This window comes from Diuraphis noxia, unplaced genomic scaffold, assembly GCF_037042655.1.
Source record: "Diuraphis noxia isolate RWA-SAM2 unplaced genomic scaffold, SU_Dnox_SAM2 contig0003, whole genome shotgun sequence".
NCBI lineage: Eukaryota > Metazoa > Arthropoda > Insecta > Hemiptera > Aphididae > Diuraphis > Diuraphis noxia.
Window position 1 is genome coordinate 19,255,713 of NW_028301713.1, and position 22,157 is coordinate 19,277,869.

The window sequence follows — 22,157 nt, forward strand, 5'->3', positions numbered from 1 at the left end:
TCCTAGACTGACAATCCGTCTCCACTCAGAATCGTGTTTCGTATACAATATGATATTATATCATTGAATTAAAATTTAATATCATCCATTACAGTAACCCACTTGTAAAGTACTTTATAAAAAATCAAGAAAACGTGACGATTTTTTTTTTAAATTTTATTTATGATTTTGAATTTGTTTTATTTTACAAAATTCGTTAATACCGCCAAAATCTGCAATTTTTTATTTGAACCTATCGGCATTATATATGATATTATGTTAATTAACGATAATTTACTATTTTTTAAAATTGATTATTTGAATTCATACAATTTAAGAGGAAATTTAAATTCAGTCTCAAAAGAGTAATATTATCGAGACCATGTATTAAATGTATATTGTATAGAAATACTAACATAAACATATTTATGAAAATTTAAATTATTTAGATGATATTCAACGTTTCGATAAAATTTAATTTTTTCGAAAACAATATTTTCCTATACCATATATTCTCCTAGGCCACGTCTACAATGTCGATTGTACATCTGTATTAAATGTAACAACGGACACAAAGCGGCATATTTAATTTGCAATACCTACTTATTATTTAAACAGTTGATATTATATTATTACTATGTTGTTTTTCAGTCGTCGAGTTTCTTCGTTAAAACATTTAAAAATATTCTAACCTATACCAAATTTTTATTATGAGATCTTCTTGAAATTATAACCATGCAATTATCCATCTATAATGCGTTTTGATTGATCAAAAATCTTGAAAACTTAATACAAATTCATGCAGTGCTTGTAATAGAAAATCAAAATATTAAGATGAATTTATAATTCTCACAAATTTGGCGAAGTAATGATGTTTAGTAGGCATCTTTTTTTGTATTGGTATACAAACTACAAAAATCAACGTTAAACAAAAACGTCCTTTTACTTATAATACCTAAAATCTAATTTATTTTTCGGTTTTAAACATTTTAGTTTACCTGAGTGTAAACTTTTCCGTTCAGAATTAAATTTATGTTTGGTAACAAATCGTTACCAACCACAATAGGTATGCCAAACAACGTAGCATCGGTTTTCCATTGAAATATTTATCTACCCTTTCCCGAAAATATGTTCTCAGATTATTTAGAATTCAAAATAATTGATGTAGCGAGTGTATTAATTTTATTCAAAACCATAAATATTACAATATCAATTTACAAGTTTCACAGTAATATTTATTCAAATATAAAATGGTATTAAAACGGTTTCGAATAAAAATATTCTAACCTAGCTATACCATCAATTTTAGATTCTAAAGGAAGCGATTTTACAATGAAGTGTTTTTTTGTATATTCATTTATTTTTTGTGTCATCTTACACGATAAGTTGTCGAAATAATAATGCTTTGATTTTAAACTTCAGTAGCTTTCCCGGTTATAGAGTGAATCTAGTTGGTGCAAGGGCGATTTCAATTGTTTTCATTCCCAGACGTTTTCAAAAGCATCGGGAAAAACAGAAAAGAAATTAAGTTGTAATCTTGATTTTTTCAATTGTTAAGTGACGGTTAAAAAATATAAAAATACATACTAAACATTTTTTTTAATAAGCATTGTAATTTTGGAATTTGACAAAATAGGTAAAACTCACTAACATTTGCAATTTAATTTGAGTTGGAAATTTATAAAAATTTATGTTTTCAAATCTAAGATTTGAAAATTAAATACAAGATTTTTCATGAGTTTGTGTACTTTTATCAAATAAAAAATTTCCTACCGATAAGTCAAATTAAATGTTTATCTGTTTAAGACCATTTGAATTACTATCAATTTCTCGTGTACCGATATTCTTATTTAAATGTTATACGAAAACGAATAACTGGATTAACCTGAAATTTACACCATGAGTTTATTTTATTAATTCCTCTGATTGAATAAATTATTAAAATATTTAAACAATTTTTAAGCTATTTATAGACATTTGAGATTTTTCGTTTATTCGGTATTTTTTTCTTTTATAAATGTCAATAAATTATTATTAAATGGGTCAAGAAACTTGAAAATTTAACGCTACGTTTCCCATAAGCTTATATAATAGAAGTTGGAAAATTCTGCTGCAAAAGAAATTTAAAAGCCGTAGATACAACATTTTTCATTTTGTATAGTTATTTTAAGTTCAAAAATAGATGAAATTACCTAATATATTGAACAATCAAGAATAACAATTTTAGTTATAGTTTTAATTCAAAAATATTATTCGACGGTCCTAATATCTAGCGTAAACTTTATATTCTATAATATTAACAGTAAATGTCGTTACTGACTTATATCAATATTCATACCTTATAATAAATTGTATACACCCACTTTGAATGACTGAATGAGGTGGGTTGTTAGGTTCATAATGAATCTGATTTCATTAATTTGGAATTTATTTTATTTATAAGTATCTTTATTTTTTTTTTCTTCAAAATAACAACAACTTTATCAACATGGTATAAAATATATTATTATCCTAGACTGACAATCCGTCTCCACTCAGAATCGTGTTTCGTATACAATATGATATTATATCATTGAATTAAAATTTAATATCATCCATTACAGTAACCCACTTGTAAAGTACTTTATAAAAAATCAAGAAAACGTGACGATTTTTTTTTTAAATTTTATTTATGATTTTGAATTTGTTTTATTTTACAAAATTCGTTAATACCGCCAAAATCTGCAATTTTTTATTTGAACCTATCGGCATTATATATGATATTATGTTAATTAACGATAATTTACTATTTTTTAAAATTGATTATTTGAATTCATACAATTTAAGAGGAAATTTAAATTCAGTCTCAAAAGAGTAATATTATCGAGACCATGTATTCAATGTATATTGTATAGAAATACTAACATAAACATATTTATGAAAATTTAAATTATTTAGATGATATTCAACGTTTCGATAAAATTTAATTTTTTCGAAAACAATATTTTTCTATACCACATATTCTCCTAGGCCACGTCTACAATGTCGATTGTACATCTGTATTAAATGTAACAACGGACACAAAGCGGCATATTTAATTTGCAATACCTACTTATTATTTAAACAGTTGATATTATATTATTACTATGTTGTTTTTCAGTCGTCGAGTTTCTTCGTTAAAACATTTAAAAATATTCTAACCTATACCAAATTTTTATTATGAGATCTTCTTGAAATTATAACCATGCAATTATCCATCTATAATGCGTTTTGATTGATCAAAAATCTTGATAACTAATATGAAACTTGATATGATTTCACCACCGTTCACATTGTTTCAAACCTCGATCGCCAGTGCGAGTAGAATATCATATTAAGAGAAACTCATTGTACGAAATTATTGTGTTGGCAGGAAATCATTCAGATACCTAATAAGGGCATCGAGTTTATTGAGATTACGCGTTTGTCACGAATAGCAGTATGTGAACCGAACGGCCGCACGAGCGTGGGATGCTACGGTATCCTAGTGATACGCACTGAGAATACGTTTGTCCGATTCGTAAAAATGGCCCTCATGGAAAAATTCTTCAAAAAACCTCATTCGTTGTGTGGGATGAGTGTACAATGAGTCAAAGATCACATATCGAAGCAATTGATCAAACATTAAAAGATCTTAGGTGTAATAATAAGTTTATGGGTGGCATAACATTCGTTTTCGCTGGTGATTTCCGTCAAACCTTACCAGTAATCCCTAAAGGTACTCGAGCTGATGTCGTTAATGCTTGCTTAAAATCTTCCCATATATGGAACTATGTTGAAAAACTTTATTTGCGAACAAACATGAGAGTTTATTTATGCGGAGGGGACGATATTTTTCCAGCACAGTTGTTGAAAATTGGAAATGGAACTTTAGAAAATGAAAATGGTTACATTTCTGTCAATCCCACGATTGGACGGGTGGTCAATAACGTGTTAGAGTTGATTTCTACAGTTTATCCAGACATTTTTAATCTGTCCAATAAATCAGATCAGTGGTTATGTGAAAGAGCTATAATCTCTCCAAGAAATGTAACAGCAGAAGAAATTAATGATATCATCCTTCTAAAATTCGATGGACACTCGCGTGAATATCTATCTATTGATACAGTTACATCAACAGATGATGCTATTCATTATCCACAAGAATTTCTCAATTCTCTTTCTCCTTCGGGATTTCCTCCTCATAAACTAAAATTAAAAATTGGTGCTCCAATTACATTATTACGTAATCTTCAACCACCGAACTTATGTAACGGTACAAGATTACAAATAAAATCGTTGCGAAATAATATTATAGAAGCCGTAATTCTTACAGGGCCAGCGAAAGGAGAAATTGCATTTATTCCAAGAATTCCCATGATTCCCTCTGACTTGCCGTTTTCTTTCAAACGGCTTCAATTCCCGGTTAAAGTTTCTTTTGCCATTACCATAAACAAAGCACAAGGTCAAACATTCAAGTACGTTGGCGTAGATCTTCGTACAGAGTGCTTTTCACATGGGCAATTATACGTGGCATTTTCTCGAACTGGAGACCCGAATCATCTTATGATTTTAATTTCAACAGGAAATATAACAAAAAACATCATATACTCAGAAGTCTTATAAAATTCATATTTTAATTCTTTTTTTTTCTTTAATAAATTTTAATAAATCTTTAATAAATCTTTATCAACCATAAATTATTTCTTTTTTATCAGTATTTATTTTTATTATTTATAACGCTAGAAACCGTTTTTTATATTTACTAGCCGATCACAATAAACAATAATATTTGAATAAAAAATTCTACATATCATGGTCCGAAGGCAAATAAACAACCAATATTAAAAATTTAATATAAAAAAATACTGCTAGCATGATCACAAGCAACGAATTTAATTAATAGTTTGAGACATTCGAGAGGTAGGATTTTTAACGGGCTACGAAGTGCACGGGTTCAGCTAGTATTATATATGTATGTAACTGCCTAAAAGCCACTATTAATAATTATGTTGTATGACATTGTTCGGGACGAACAAAATGTCAGGATAGCCGAACTGTGGTGATTATGATTATTATTATTATTATTATTTGTCCGCGTTGTTGCCGTGGTTGGCATGCATCGACACACCGATTCCAGCCGACCATTAAGATAACGAATTATGTATTATTACTCTTTTTTTTTTTTTTTTGATCTAAAAGTTGTCGTACTTGTTTTGCACACATCGCACTCTCGCTCGTCGCGTTTCGGTGTGCGTTGTTTTGTTACTGTTACAGTTGTAGTTAGTTATGACTAATAATAAAATGTGATTATTCTCTCGGCATTACCGTCCTATTATTTCTTTTTATTATTTTATTTATATTTTAATGTATGCGCCCTACAATATATAGGTACCTACCTCTTAGTCTTATCACGAATTCCTAGAATATTCTTCACTCGAGAACTCAGCGATTTTTTAACTGATAATTTTTTTGATGCGCAGCGACGAGTTTTTTTGTTGAGTTGATCCATTTTCACGTGAATAAATAATTAAAAAATATATAAACCGTAATAAAAATCTAGCGAAAATGTATTAGTTACTAGTTTACTACTACCAATAATTACTGGCGTGAACAGTTAGACATGCAGGATGTCAATATTTGAATCAATTTATTTCAATATTTAATGTTTTATCATTAATAATTAAATAGTTAAATAATTGTTAGAATATAATTACTACAGTACTTGCACCTTACAAATACAATATAAATTAATAAACAATGTAATACGTAATCTTGAAAAATATATTCGTAAATTAGTAATATTATATAAATCGTTTAATGTTTCAGCAAATTTTGTTTGACAGACAATAATAAAATTGGCGTATATTATGCTGATTAAATGTTAATTAATATACAAAAACAATAATTTGTGTACTTAGTATTATGAAATATTACATATTTATTTATCCATCGTTGATAATTTTTTTCACAGCGTATGATTTAATGTTTTTTACATAATATACAGTTATACTGATTTAAATGTAAAAAAATTCATCTGAAATCAAATTTCCAATTTTATCGAATAGTTTACTACAGTTTAAAAAAAAAAATTGTTTGAATCGGACGTTTTCTTGCTGATTAGTTACAGTTTTAAGATTTGGTTCCATTTTGCGTAAAATACGATAGTAATAGGAATACGAAAATATTGGAAATGTAAAATAATATTATTCAATGACAAAATTATTATTTTCATATTGACAATTTGGCTATTTATAACCAGCGCGCGGCTGAGATAGATAACCAGTTTTGACCTATTGAGCGGTACCGCTGCTTATGAACGCGGGGTGGTGGCAGAAGTACTGTTCAAAATGCTGCCACTGTAGTCACTAGAGCAGCACATGACGACGGCGAATTCATGATTTTTTTGCCAAAAACATACTTTTTTATTTCCAATAGTACTCAGGCCTCGTTGATCGTAGAAACATGAATTTAGTATCAAAATAATCACGAGAAGTTGTACTTAAAAATCTTGGAACAGATTTTCGATACCTCAATTTGCTGATTTTATATAATTTTTAAAAAATTAAAATTTGTTACAAACTTCAAATGCAAATAAAATTGGTTAGAAAACATAAATCAAAAATCTGTTCCAAGATTTTTAAGTACAACTTCTCGTGATTATTTTGATACTAAAATCATGTTTCTACGATCAATGAGGCCTGAGTACTATTGGAAATAAAAAAGTATGTTTTTACGGTCGATTTTTTCCTACTGTGACGGCCTCTTAATAGCATTTGTTGTTGGTCGACGAGGTACTACTTCTAAAGACCTAATTGCGCAAGAATCCTGTACGTCCTGTCACCATGATCCCTCTTGAATCAAAGTACCGCTGCCATCATACGTATCGAATGTCCCTGGTGGTGCATAAATATGAATAGAATTACTTTTTTTGATAAATTTGTGTAGTAATATGTATGTCATAGTCAAAAGTGACACTTTTTCTGGGGTTAAGCCAATAGGTTTTCTAAATACTCGAAATGTTGATGCCAATATCCCAAAAGTGTTTTCAAATAACACACGTGAACTAGATAATTTTTCATTAAATAATCGTTTATCAGATCCAAATTCATGATTTTCCGGATAAGGCTTCATGATGTGCGTACTTAGCGCAAAAGCACCGTCACATAAAAAAACATAAGGCAAGGGCTCGCCTGACCTAAGCAAAGGGCACGGTGTTGGTATATTCAAAGTATTTTCCGAAATTCTTTGCCATAATACACTATTCCGTAATACGCCTCTATCACTAATCCTTTCTTGGCTCCCGATGTCAGCGAAAATAAACTGATAATTACTGTCTACTACAGCTAAAAGTACAATGCTGAATGATCTTTTATGATTGAAATAATCCGATCCTGTATGAACAAGGCATTGAATTACAATGTGCTTTCCGTCCATGGCTCCAATGGCATGTGGAAAGTTTCCACGTTTAGCCATTCTTCTTTTGTAGACGGCATCTGTAAAAAATAATATAAACAGGGGACAATTGGATACCGCAAGGTTGTACAGTGTACAGTAGAGCTCTGCATGGTCCTGCTCGGACCGGACTGGACCGCGTCCGGTCTAAATCAGTCTTTTACATTAAACGCCATTGAAGTCCAGTCCATTGCGGTCTGATTTTCAATGTTCATGGTTTTTTTTTAGTTAGGCTAAATAATTAACACATTGGTCTGATTCGGATCGGTCCAAAATTTAAAAATATTAAATCGGTCTTTTTCTGTATAAGTTTTAGAATCACGGTCTGGTCCAGTCTGGTCTGGTTTTATCTAATCAATGTAGTCAGAAAAAAAAATGAATTTGTATATTTTTAAATTAGTTAATTAGAATTTAATATATAAATTAAAATATACGAAGTAGGGAAATCCCAGACTTGTATCCAATATTATTCACTATTAGTTCTATATGCAATACGAGTATACGATTACGTAATACAAATGCAATATCTAATAACTAAAATAGTAAAATATATTAATATAATTCTTAAATAGTTAAATTATCGGTATTTCCAGAACCGTTGTGTCGTCGACGACCGACGCCCCGACGGCGACCGAAATTAATATAAGTCGGTACCTATGTTATATCGAACACGATTGTTTATTGTTTAGTGGTTTAGTCTGTCAAGTGACAATAAACTTGTAAGTTTTCGCCGTTTTCGGTCCTCTATCTTGTTCGGCAGATGTAAGTAGGTATTTTCATTTAAATTTAAATTAAAATCAAAATGTCAATAACTTTTTTAATTGTTATTGATTTATAATATACAGTCTCGAGTGACGAGTGCAAGACTGCAAGGAAAAGTAATTATTACCTACGTGTCTACGTGCGACGTACCTACTACCTGCCGTGTGAGCCTGTGAGTTGCTGAATGCTGATGAGGTTTTGTTGAAAATATACAGGTTACAGCACACAGGTAAATACAAATATTTATATTTTAAATGTTGATACTTTGATAGGTGGGCACATTTTATTTTTTTCAATACTAAGTATTTAAATAAGTGATCAAGTCATCGTGAACTAAGTACTAAAAATATAATATGTAAATATTCTATCGATGGCTGAGAAGTGAAAGGCCAAAAGTTAAGTCAAATGTTTTAAAAATTGTTCTAGAAACCATTGGGTTTTCTTTTTCATATCGCAAAATATTAGTTTTAAGTCAATATCAATATCATAATAAAACACGTTTTTGATACTTAAATGTGTTTTTAGCGTAAGGGTTTTTAAGTGAAAAATATTATAAGAAGTCCTTTATCAATAATAAATACAATAAATATCTTAACGTGATCTAACATTCTAAGATTAATAATATATCTGGAATATTCATACAAAAAACTTGGCAAAGTCATTTCAATCACTGATTTTAGGTTGATATGTCGTTGTTGATTATTAACTCATTAACTGTTTATTGTTTATACTTTATACCCACAATAAACATAATAATGTTTTCTGCAATTATTACTATCTTAATATTATCTATTATAACTTGTTGAATTTATAATAATATTTAAAATTTAAATATTTTTACTTTTTACTTTTTAATTCAATTATAAGAACAGTAGTTATATTTTGTTTTTTTACTTGCTTGATTTTTAATAAAATAAAATAAAAATATATATTATATATTTTATTTTATTTTATTTACCCATTTAACAGTGCATTAAGAGCTAATTTTTACTAAATTCAGTACTCTCTGATATTGCTTTGTGTTAATTTTTTTAATGACATATTGTATAGTAACATTTTTCTCGTTTGTATATTTTAAAATTAATATTTTTTAAACTAGCATAAAATACCTAACGAGCGGTTTTCGTAGATCAAAAATTTCCAATATTATTTCTTCTTTAATACATTAGTCTTAAGTTTACTTTAATTATTAATATCATTAATACGGTTGTCTTTACTCGCTACTTGCTACTCACTATTTATCAATATTCTAACTTTTTTTTAATGTCTCAATTTTATCATTTATTTCATTAATTTCAAAACAAAGTAAAACATAGGTGAACCCAGAGTTTAAAATTTGAGTGTGCACTTGTTTACTTACCTATGTCCAATCTTTCAAAAAACTAATATTTAATAAATGTTTAATTGCCTGATATTATTAATTATTGTTATTTAATTTAATTTTTTTTTTATATATATTATGGTATACCTTGGCACACCCGGCACACTCCGTAGATTCGCCTATGAAGTAAAAACTTATGATTCTCTCATTTTTAAAGTGTTTAGATTACATATTCTAAATGTTTATAATCATTTAATGTTTGTATTTATTTATTATATACAATATATGATTGTAATAAATATTAAAAAGAATTTTTATTAATATTATGTTATAACTTGTCAGTAATACATAGTTTAAAAAACGCGGGTAAGTGGATGTCACTCTGCTGTACAGTAGATTACAAGTGGGTCACTGTAATGAATAGTGTTAAATCTGAATTCAATGATATAAGATCATTGTATATTAGTTTAGGTACGAAAAACGAGAGTTTGTCAACATATTTGATGATATTAATGTAATTAAAGTTTTTTATTTTACTATTAGCCATTTGTACTATAGTTATTTAAATTAGTTTTTGCCAAATGTCAATACATGTATAAAACTAATGGTATAATAATAGGTATTTATGTATTATTATTAATTAATGTAGAATCATAATTTCATCTCAACGCAATCTGTATTAATCTATTGCCATTATGTTAAAATAAAACTACTTTGTTTTTAACCCAAATAACTTAGCAGTTAATTTTGTATACTGAATTACTTGTATAATTCAAAGGAAACTACTGACTAGGATAGATAACCAAGCCCCTTATTGTATTATTTGTATTTATTTAGAAGCAAAATTAACTAATAGATTATTGTATAAATAAACCCTATGAAGTTATAAAATTTGTATTTTAGTGTGCCTATTTTCATACAGGGCCTTGCAAAACCTCAGAATAGCATTGATAATATAATACTCAAACCTATTTAAATACTTTTATATACTTGAATAGTGGTTTGTTTTACAACAATCTACATTATTATTAATACTTTATGTAATTCCAGAGGTAGTTAAAACTAATATTATAATTTTATACTATTAATATTTAATTTGGAATAAAAGTACCATATTATTATTAATAATGTATTTTATTAAGATTGGCATTAACTAGGTTGAAATTACATAACTCCATAACTCCTATATTACAATATACCTACAAAGGGGTCCTCATTTGCTAGGTGAAAATGTATGCATTTTCATCACTTAAATGCTCTTGATATTTTTCAAAGCTATAATTTAAATTCTTAGGTGAAAAAAAAATGTATAAATCATTTTCTAATTGTAAAATAGTTTTGTATATTTTGTTAATTATGATTTTCACAATATTTATGATAACTTACTAGCATTAATGTTTTTTTAAAATTATTTTAGAACTATGAATAACTCCCAAGAAATACGTGCATTTTTGGATTCAAGTTTTCTAAGTACTTCAACCAGTTCATCTAATAATCAAAATTTAAGGAACAGTACTCCAACACCAAATGACACAATTGATGATTCATCTAATTTTTCTTTTGCTTCAAGTTCTTCATCTTTAATAATTGATACTACTCCATTGTCAACAAACATAAATATTTCAAATTCAAAAATTTTAATCAAACGGAAATTGTTAAATGATACTGGGGAGTATGTGTTGGTACCCCACGGGGGAAAAAATTCAACTTGGGAAAAATTTCAAACAGTCATGTTCGTTAAACAAAATTTAGAAAACCTGGATTCTCTTGATGAAGAATTGACTGATTTTGTTGCATGCATCAATTGCAAAGAACTATATAGCAAAACCACAAGTACGGCTACACTGAACAGACACAAATGTGCCAGTGAATTAAAATCACAAAAAACAATCGACATGTATACTGAAGTTACAAACAAGAAAAAAAAAATAATACCAACCTATTTAAAAAATGAAACAATTGAAAAATGTGTTAAATTTTGTTGTTTGGATATTAGACCAATGTCTGCTATTAATGGTGAAGGTTTTAAGTGTTTTGGTCAATTTCTATTGGACACTGGTACAACGTTGGGAAGAACTGACATAACTGATATTTTGCCTCATCCAACTACTATATCTAGACATATACAAAAAACTGCTAAGGAAATAAGAAATGAGCTTTTTAAGTATATATGTGCTAGTATAAAAAAAAAGTTGTGTGCATCAACTTGTGACATGTGGACAGACAACTATAGAAAAAACAGTTACATGTCAATAACATTACATTATATTGACAGTAATTGGGAACTTAATAATCGCCTACTTATGACTGGCCAATTTCCCAGTTATGAAGCAAAAACTGGTGAAAATATAAAACGGTTTATGTGTAATTTTTACATTACATTTTACATTACATTTTTACATTACTATTACATTTTTATTTTTAAGATGTTTAGTTTGATATATTATGTTTTATATATGTATTATATATTATATTTGAATAATACAAGTTATTTATTTTGTATTCACAATTTCAGTTATTATTTATTAAGTTAAATTTATATAGTAATATACTAATATAACATCTATGATACTAAAAAAGGATGTGTAAATAAGCTTTTTTTAGTGGCATATGGTTTATGATTGCAGGACTAACGATATTTCACTTAGTAACGAATCATTAGGTTTTAATATCAATGAATTTGTACTAAGTTAAATTTAAAACAATGAGTACTTATAGGTACTATTAATTAAAAAAAAAAATATGGATTTTTATTATTACTAAGTAGTACGTATTAAAATGTTCTGGTCATATTTTCTGCTATTGAATAAAAATAAATCAGTATCAGTACTCCAAAAAAAAAAAAAAAAATAACTGTATAATTAATTTTTTTTGTCAGGAATATTGACAACATACATATTAATTGTTTTTTTAGAAGACATTGGAGTCTATTGCCAGTTGACTACATCTATTACTGTAGAGTATAGACAGGATCTACTTGGTTGGCATGACAACTTAATTATTATTTAGTTATTATAATAACTTAACACATTAATTATAATGTGCATATAACAATATATTAATCATATACATTAATAACATACAATGTTAACCAATATTACAATATTAACAAGAGAAACAAGTTATGCTTAAAATATATTTAAAATAGGTGGGTAAGTGGTATAAGGTATAACATTGGGAAGTAACAGTAAGTAGTTATGTTCTAAATGTTCTAATTATTATACTGTAGTCTGTAGTTGTCTAAGTCATACATTTTTTTTCAGTTTTAATTTAATTTTGTGCCTTTAATAATTAAGTCCGGTCCGGTCCGGTCCAGTCCTGCCTAATACCTTTATAGATTGGTCTGGTCTAGATTGGTCTTAAATAAAAAAATTGTTTGTAGTCTAGTCTCCGGTCTTCTATCGAAAAATTTTTTTTTTTATTGGTCCGGTTTGGTCTTTTTTAAAAAATTATAAATATTTCGGTTAAGTCTGGTCCAGTTGCATAGCCATACATATTGGTTCGGCCCAGTCTCGGTCTTAAATATTCTCCATCGGTCCGGTCTGGTCCCTGAAATTGTGGACCATGCAGAGCTCTAGTGTACAGTCATTGGAAAATGAAAAATCAAAGCATTTGTATTTCCCTAAACCGTGTAGATAGACACACAAAATAATTAAATAAACACTTCATTATAAAATCAATAAATTTATCGCTACATTCAGAATATAATATAATTGTTTTTGATTTGTTTAGTCTTATGTACCTGACGAACAAAGTCAAAGCGTGCAAATCGGCTCTGAAAACGATGAAGAAAATCAAAGTGTGGCAACTGAGGATAGAGCGAATATAATAGAAAATATAATAACAGAGAATACGATTAATACAAGTACACTAGTTTCTGAACAACCAAACCCAACGACTTCACGGCCAAACCCTACAATTCGACGTCGTGGTGCTCCACCTGAGCTTCAAGAGGCAGCAAACCAAATGAAGGAAGCATTTGATATGTTAAAAAATGCAATCACCTAAAGAGCTAGTGACAAAGAAGATGATGATGAATATGATCTGTTTTGGTAAAATGTTAGCGAAAAAAATAAGGAAATTGCCAGAAAATGAACGAGAGGTATTTATGTATGAAATCGAAGGTATGTACATCGAAAAATTACGTAATATGAACTCCTTCTCTTCTCATTCAAATACCTCATTAAATGCACAAAGATTTTATACACCATCAACAGATTTTTCGAACCATACTGTAGTATACCTGTCTGTAGTATACCTATCTCTCTATGGTACACGAAATAATTGATGAACAAATAATACTATTTGAATAACTTTATTAAAACATAACACAAACACACAAAAATATACGGGCCTCTATCAACCGCTTACCAATATCTCGCCTCTCACTCGAAACCCGTACTGTCCCCCTACTGTGGTGCTTACGTCCTTAAATATTATTTTACAATGAGCTGCCTCAGCTCATTTGCTTCATTGGCCTAATATTACGTAATTTAAATATTTAGCTAAGAGAAGTAATAAACCTATTATTAATTGGCACATGCCATATACAACAATACATATCAAAGCAGGCCTTCTTCTAGTTTATCATCATATTCTGAAATGACATATCCAACTTATCCACAAAATTTCTATCAACAAAATTTGAGTAAAAATATAATTGTTGGTAAGCAATTTTTGGGATAGGGTAAAATTTATAATATTTCAAAACCTCCTAGAACTGTTGTGACCAGAATTCGATTTTTTGTCCATTTATATAATATGTGATTGCTTTATGTTGATTGTTATCAGAGATTTGTTATATTTAATATTATAATTTTAATTGTTGTATCTCTCTTTTTCATCTTCTTGGTTGTGGTGTTCACACAATGATTATTTGGTTTTGTCTATCGAGCGGTTTTCAACATTATAACGTAGGTGTATATTATATATATATATATATATATATGTATGTATTATTATTAATTTTTTTATGAAAGGATGCAGGGTGATGAGGAAAAATTAGAAGAGATCGCTAGACGGCGTAGAAAAAAAATTACAAAAGTGTGGATGTTACTGCTGAGTTTACTATTTCATTCGTCTCCTTCGTTGTATTGTGTAGATTGAATTCTCTTGTAGCTGCGAATGTTAATATTTAGTAGTCTTGGTGAAGTGTTGGTTGACCGTCGTGTATGCCTTTGTTTTGATGCCGATTTCGTGTTAAATTGGTTTTACATTTTTTTTTTTTAACATCTCACTGTTTACATTTTTGTGAAATTGATTTTATAACTGAAACCATATTAGTATAGCTTCTTGGATTATTAATTTATATCGATTTTAGTCGCGTGAAATGGATTATTATTATTTTTTTTTTTTGAGTAAGTATTAGAGATTATATCGTTTATATTTTATTGTAATATTATGATGTTCGAACATATTTTGTAGTTGGTCTTACATTGTGATTTTTATTAGTAGTATAAAATAGAGAATTCAATCACAAGATCCTCATCCTCCTCCTCATCCTCATCCTCCTCCTCATCATACGCCACCACCACCACCACCACCACCACTCCTACTCACCGCCCGGCCATAGGTGCCGCCGTCCCACCACCACCACACCACCATATCCCCACCATCACCACCACCACCACCTCTCCTACTCACCGCCCGGCCATAGTTGCCGCCGTACCACCACCACCACCCGCCCGGCCGTAGGTGCCGCAACCGGTACACCGCTCCTCATCCTCATCATACACCACCGCCACCTCTCCTACTCACCGCCCGGCCATAGGTGCCGCCGTCCCACCACCACCACCACCCACCCGGTCATTGGTGCCGCAACCGGTACACCACTCTCAGCCCCACAGCAACATCCAACTACTCGACGCCGCCGCCGCCGCCGTTGTGACGTATAATATTATTATTATTATCAGTGGAAATAATGCAAAAATTTATTTCGATTGTCCAGGACTCGACCTCGAATCTCTTGCCTCACAGACGACTGCTATAATACCACTGGTCCACCAGACCAATTATGTGCATATTATTTTAGCCATTTAAGTGAAGTATATTTAATTATAGGTACGCTATCACATTCCTGCGAGCTGTTCTATACCCTAAACAGATATCACTTAACACATTACTGTGAACAAAATACCGCGAACTTAATATTATACAGTTTACGAGTAGGTACTATCTGTAATTTAATATTACATGAATATAACACAGCGGTTACAAGTCCGATCTTTGGGTACTAACTGTTATATTTTCTAGTAATGTACATCTATATACGCATACTCATCAGACTTATAATACCTTTATACCTATATTGTTCCACGCACACGCGCGCGCGCGCACACACACACACATTATCATGTGCATTATAAGACATTATATTTACTACTTATTATATATACTAGTATACCGGCCATAGATGCCACTACTGGAACCACAGCCACCGCCACCACCGCCACCACATCCCACCGCTTCCCGCCAACCCATAGGTGCCGCCGTCGGTACACCGCTCCCCGCCACGCCTCCACATCCCACCGCTCCCTGCCAAGCCATAGGTGCCGCCGTCGGACGTGACGTGTGATATATGGAAATAATGCAAAAATTTATTTCGATCGTCCGGGATTCGATACTAACTGTTATATTTTCTAGTAATGTACATCTATATACGCATACTCATCAGACTTATAATACCTTTATACCTATATTGTTACAAGCACACGCGCGCGCGCGCACACACACACACACACACACACACACACACACACACACATTATCATGTGCATTATATACGTATCCATAGAGCATTTAATATTTGCAACATATACATTTAAATCATTAATATATATATAATGACAAATTTATTATATATTATTATTAATATTATCATGCATTATATTGTCGTAGCGTGTGACTCTCATAAATCCCACCTTTATGACATTTTTCTGCAAAATTGCATTTTCTTATATTACATTATATAGTAGAATAACACCTCGCGATTTTCTAACAGTAGATCTCCAGCCGTTCTATAACGATATCATTGGTTCATATTATTATATTATTCATGTATATTATTTAACGCATTAATCACGTAGCGTAGAATATAGCGCGATTGAAAACGTTCTACAAACATCTTTGTTTTTAACACGTTATTTTAATATTTCCGAGTGTGTTTAATATTATATATATATATATATTGTCATAATGTTTAATTGCGAAACATGTTCAGCGTCTTTTACGCGAAAAGATAATTTAAATAGACATAAAAAGAAACATGCGGGCATACGATTTTCGTGCACTATGTGTACTGCGATATTTACCAACAAATCAAATCGTACTCGTCATATGAAAAATATTCATCGTAAGTATATAATATATTAAATTAAATATTTTTACAATAATTTAATTATTTTACAAAGGAATCAACTCCACAAATAATATAATTGAAGTAGTTTCTCAAATTCACGTACCTAATGAACATGCTGGACCATCAAATCAAAATAATGAATGCTCTAATGCGATAACCGATGATTTAGAATGCGACGATCATATTATATGTATGGTTGCCTTGGATGCATTTGAAAACGAACGGGATACTACACAAGGTTAGTTTTAAACTCTTATTAAACATCATGTTAGAGTTATAAATAATTTAGATATATTTACAATTTTACAAAGAAATCGCGCCCGCGAATAACATTATTGAAATATCTCCTCAAATTCACGTACCTAATGAACACGCTGGACCATCAAATCAAAATAATGAATGCTCTAATGCGATAACCGATGATTTAGAACGCGATGATCATATATGTATGGCTGCCTTGGATGCATTTGAAAATGAACGGGATACTGCACAAGGTTAGTTTTAAACTCTTATTAAACATCATGTTATAATTAATTTAGATATGTATACAATTTTATTTTATTATACGACATGTTAGTATTATAAATAATTCAGATATATTTGCAATTTCAGGTTATTATACGAACATGGGTAATAAACGTAAACATACTGAAAATACTTATACCGCCGTAAAAGCAAAAAAAGTAAGACTACAAAGTGTAAACACATTAGGATTTATAGAAATTCAATCAGCCCACAACCGTAAAGTTGTATGGTATTATTATAAAAATTTGAATAACATACAGAATTATCCAGAGTTCTTCGAGTCCGTCGGATCAGCATTGCTAGAAACTATTAATAAACATAATATGCCAATTAAATTTAATTTAAAACTTGAATCAAAATATAATCGCCCAAACGTAGAAAATTCATCCGAAAATCGAGCATTTAAAACTTCAGCTAGAGAAATTTATGAGGCTTCAAGTATCGAAACTTTAGTTGACGAATCGTTTAAGAAATTATTAGCTGAAGAAGAAACTTATTCTTCACGCGGAAGTGGGTTTACGTTACAATCTATTGACGGTTTACTGCTAGGCATTAATAAATATACACCAATGTCTGGTTCGTCGTATATAGAACTACCTAAATCGATCGCAGACAAACGAGCTATAATCAATCCTAAAAATATAGACCAACAATGTTTTAAATGGGCTATATTAGCAAAACATGTGACAGTACAAAATAAATTCCGAGTCGATAAAAATTATACTGATCATGAGAATAGATATAGTTTTGAAGGCATTTCCTTCCCAACACCGCTGACTGATATTTGCAAGTTTGAAAAAAATAATCATAACGTTTCTGTGAATGTTTACGGACTTGAAAAACGTTTGCAGCCGCCCAAAAAGTTCCCATCATACGAGGTTTTCCCACTCAAAGTCGTGGATAATGAGAAGCAAGATCACTTTGATCTATTATTAGTGACGGATAATGACAATATGCATTATACGTACATCTCAAATTTTTCAAGACTACTTCGTTCACAAAAAACTTGTCATAAAGGTCAAGTTATATTCTGCAAGCGATGCTTTACATCGTTTGACAAACAGAATTTAAAGTATAAATTAAGTGGACAGGCGGCACTTGAACATCACATGCTAATATGTGGACCACATAAACCCGTACGGCCAATAATGCCAAAAGAGGGTGATGTTCTACAATTCACCGCATGGCAAAATGCACAGAGACATCCTATAGTTATTTACGCTGATTTCGAGGCACTGCTTATAAAAACAGATGAGAAAAAAGGGGAAAACACAACAATCATTCAAAAACATTGTCCAATGAGTTATGGATTTTTAGTTAAGGCATCTGAAAATGTTCCAATAGAGTTGTTGAGAAAATTTAACATACCAATTGAACCAGTTATTTATCGAGGAAGTGAAAGCAGGCAAGACGTGGCAAAGCATTTTATGGAGAATATCACTGATGTGGCCGCTAAAATAGAAAAGTTGCTGGAGACAAACATAACTTTAATCATGACCGATGAAGACATGGCTAAGCATAAATCCTGTTTTAAATGTAATTTATGCAAATGTGATGTTAATATCCATACCCGTGTCCGCGATCACGATCATTTGACCGGGAAATTCAGACAGACTTTGTGCAATAAATGTAATTTAAGCCTTGTACGACCAAAGTACGTACCAGTTTTTCTCCACAACCTCTCCAACTACGATGCGCACTTCATAATTACAGAACTTGATTATAATTCGAATAGAATAAATGTAATCCCCAACAGCGAAGAAAAGTTTATTTCGTTTTCCAAATATATCAGTAATAAATTCAGTATCCGGTTCGTTGATACATTTAGATTCATGGCCACGCGTTTGTCTACTCTAGCCACAAACCTGGTTACACCAGACTTGAAGAAATTCCGAGAAACCGAAAAACATTTTTCCAATAACGATATGCCACTGGTAACCCGTAAAGGTGTCTATCCTTACGACTTTACTGATGATTGGTCTAAGCTCGAACAAACCTCTTTACCACCAATAGAAGATTTTTATAGCGTTCTGTCAGAAGAACACGTTGAAGATACTGAATATCAGTTTGCAACAAAGGTCTGGAACCATTTCAATTGTCAAACGCTGGGCGAGTATTCAGATTTATATTTAAAAATTGATGTTTTGCTTCTGGCTGACGTTTTCGAAAATTTTCGAGATCTATGCTTAAACACTTACTGTTTAGACCCAGCGTACTACTATACAGCTCCAGCATTTTCCTTTGATGCCATGTTGAAATACACAGCGATAAAACTGGATTTACTAACAGATTATGACATGCTTCTCATGTTTGATAATGGTTAGTATATTGGACTTGTGTTATTTCTATATACATAAAATATAATTACGTTTTTTATAGGTATTCGAGGTGGACTTACACAAGCCAGCATGCGGTATGCAAAACCAAATAATGAAAAAACACCAGTTTATATCCCATCAGACCCCAAATCATGGCTTGTTTATCAGGACTGTAAGTTTATTTATAAATAATAATTATTCAGTTAAATACACTTTTTAAACTTTAGGTAACAATCTTTATGGCTGGGCAATGAGCAGATTCATGCCTTATGGCGACTTCAAGTGGGTTAAACCATCACTCGACGGATTAAACGATTTGACCGAGAATTCTCCCATAGGGCGGATGTACGAGGTTGATATTGTTTATCCAAAAGAACTGCACGATAAACATAATGACTCTCCATTTCTTCCGCAAAATAGCATACCACCAGGTTCAAAAGTTCGCAAACTCATGGCCACATTCGAACCTAAGAAAAATTGTATTGTTCACTATCGTAATCTCCAGCAAGCCTTAAGCAATGGTCTCATAGTTGAAAAAGTAAACTGCGTATTTCAATGTTATATTATATTATAAACGTTTAACTTTTATATATTCCAGGTGCATAGAGTAGTTCAATTCAAGCAATCGCCATGGCTTGAGACGTATATAGCTTTAAATACTGAAATGAGAAAGAACGCTAAGAATGATTTTGAGAAGGATTTCTTTAAACTTTTGAACAATGCTGTGTTTGGTATTTTATTAAAAAATTCTAATTCTAACTATTTTTATTAATTTTCTTTTTGCTATCATCTAGGAAAAACGATGGAAAACGTACGTAAGCATTTAAATATAAAGCTTGTGTCTAGTGAACGCCGTTTGCAGAAATTAATAAATCGATCGACGTTTAAATATTGCACCACGTATTCCGAAAACTTGAACGCTGTCTCGCTAGAGAATAAAATTATTGAATTTTGCAAGCCTATTTATATAGGTAATAAACACTTTTAATTTAGTATCAATAACTATATTTTAATATGTATAATTTTAAACAGGTTTTGCAGTGTTGGAAATTTCCAAGACCTTAATGTATGATTATCATTATAGCGTAATGCAGGCACATTATGGTGATAAGATTGAGCTCATGTATACGGATACAGGTGAATATTTTTAAAGTAATATCGTGTTCATGCATATTAATTTGTGTTATTTTAGATTCACTGGTATACTATGTTCAAACCGATGATTTTTATGAAGACTTAATGAATAATTCCTTCTTACTTGACCGGATGGATACTTCGGATTTACCGATAGACCATCCATGCCATATTGCCGAACGAAAAAAAATTCCTGGACTGTTTTCTGATGAGACAAAGGGCGCGGTTATGACAGAGTTTTGTGCACTGCGCGCAAAGTCTTACGCGTATAAGATCAATGAAAAGGAGAAGATCAAGGCTAAAGGAATTCGAAGACATGTAGTAAAGAACCATATAAACTTTAATGATCATTATCGATGTCTGTTTGGTGATAAAAGCTTGAAGGTAAAGACAGATAATGTCTCTATCCGCTCGTTCAAACATAAATTGAAAACAATTAAATCAAGCAAACTAACGTATAAAAGCTTTGACGACAAGAGAGTTATACTTGAGGATAAAGTACATACACTGGCCCATGGTCACTATCGTATTAAGTAAGTTATAATAAAAAATATTGTTTATAGTTATTTTATTTAAAAAAATGTTTATAGGGAGGCTGAAACAGATGAACACTTAGGAGTACGGATGGATGAGATTTGATATTAAATTTTATGCATATAATTGTAGTAAAAATACTTTTTATTTTTTAAAATTGTATATAATGTAAACTATATGTAAATCAATTAAAACTGTATATTATGTAAAAAATAATTTAATCTATATATATAAACTGTATATAATATAAATCGATTGAAACTGAATATACATTTAATTTATACATGATAGAAAAAAGTTATAATCTTAAACATTATTAACATACCATTTTTTTAATGCAAATACTTTATACAATGTACATTGTTTTGGATTGAAATCCTTATGAAAAATACAGCATGGTATTGTTTCTCCGTTCAATTGACAAAGCCGTGGACATTCCAAATTTTCAAAGTTGAATACTGTGGCATGTGGCATAAACTCGTTGATAATCTGTTGTTTTTGAGAGCCCTTAACGTAAATTCTATCGAATTTTAACGATTGAAATATTTTCTGTATTTTTCCATACTCTACATCACCATATTCCAACGTTAAACCGTGATATAAACGCTTCAGCCAACTGTTTACGCTTCGACTTTTTGCATCTTATTTTAAAGATGTATGTTTAAATATCCAGTGTTGGTTGGACCATGTTTCAGTATCTACTATAGACATTTCTTTGATAAAGTACTTGTTGTTGACTCCGAGAATGCACTGAACGTCCAAGATAGCCGACGAC

The 22,157-nt window shown here is 30.6% G+C and overlaps 4 protein-coding genes across 6 annotated transcripts; 3 read left to right on the top strand and 1 right to left on the bottom strand.

Annotated features, from left to right (window-relative positions):
* The first annotated feature begins 3,582 nt into the window (after window positions 1–3,582).
* LOC149056954 (uncharacterized) lies at window positions 3,583–6,445 on the top strand. Its single transcript, XM_089223244.1, has 3 exons — window positions 3,583–4,201; window positions 4,313–4,454; window positions 6,415–6,445. Exons 1-3 carry the CDS (start codon window positions 3,583–3,585, stop codon window positions 6,443–6,445), a joined length of 792 nt encoding a protein of 263 aa, XP_089079370.1.
* A 371-nt stretch (window positions 6,446–6,816) lies between these two features.
* LOC149056955 (uncharacterized) lies at window positions 6,817–7,452 on the bottom strand. Its single transcript, XM_089223245.1, has one exon. It carries the CDS (start codon window positions 7,450–7,452, stop codon window positions 6,817–6,819), a length of 636 nt encoding a protein of 211 aa, XP_089079371.1.
* Window positions 7,453–15,926: 8,474 nt separating this feature from the next.
* Window positions 15,927–20,288, top strand: LOC149056956 (uncharacterized). Its single transcript, XM_089223246.1, has 6 exons — window positions 15,927–16,008; window positions 16,924–17,109; window positions 17,183–17,365; window positions 17,484–19,715; window positions 19,776–19,886; window positions 19,942–20,288. Exons 1-6 carry the CDS (start codon window positions 15,927–15,929, stop codon window positions 20,286–20,288), a joined length of 3,141 nt encoding a protein of 1,046 aa, XP_089079372.1.
* LOC149056957 (uncharacterized) lies at window positions 20,201–21,577 on the top strand. 3 transcript variants are annotated; one of them, XM_089224808.1, is made up of 6 exons: window positions 20,201–20,252; window positions 20,313–20,445; window positions 20,509–20,685; window positions 20,747–20,851; window positions 20,907–21,381; window positions 21,439–21,577. In XM_089224808.1, the coding sequence occupies exons 2-6, from the start codon at window positions 20,379–20,381 to the stop codon at window positions 21,485–21,487; spliced, it is 873 nt and encodes a 290-aa protein (XP_089080934.1). In that variant the 5' UTR covers window positions 20,201–20,252; window positions 20,313–20,378; the 3' UTR covers window positions 21,488–21,577. The 3 variants fall into 3 exon arrangements, with proteins under 3 accessions (XP_089080934.1, XP_089080935.1, XP_089080936.1); XM_089224809.1 differs by having other exon boundaries at window positions 20,756–20,851; XM_089224810.1 differs by lacking the exon at window positions 21,439–21,577 and having other exon boundaries at window positions 20,907–21,385.
* The last annotated feature ends 580 nt before the right edge of the window (window positions 21,578–22,157 follow it).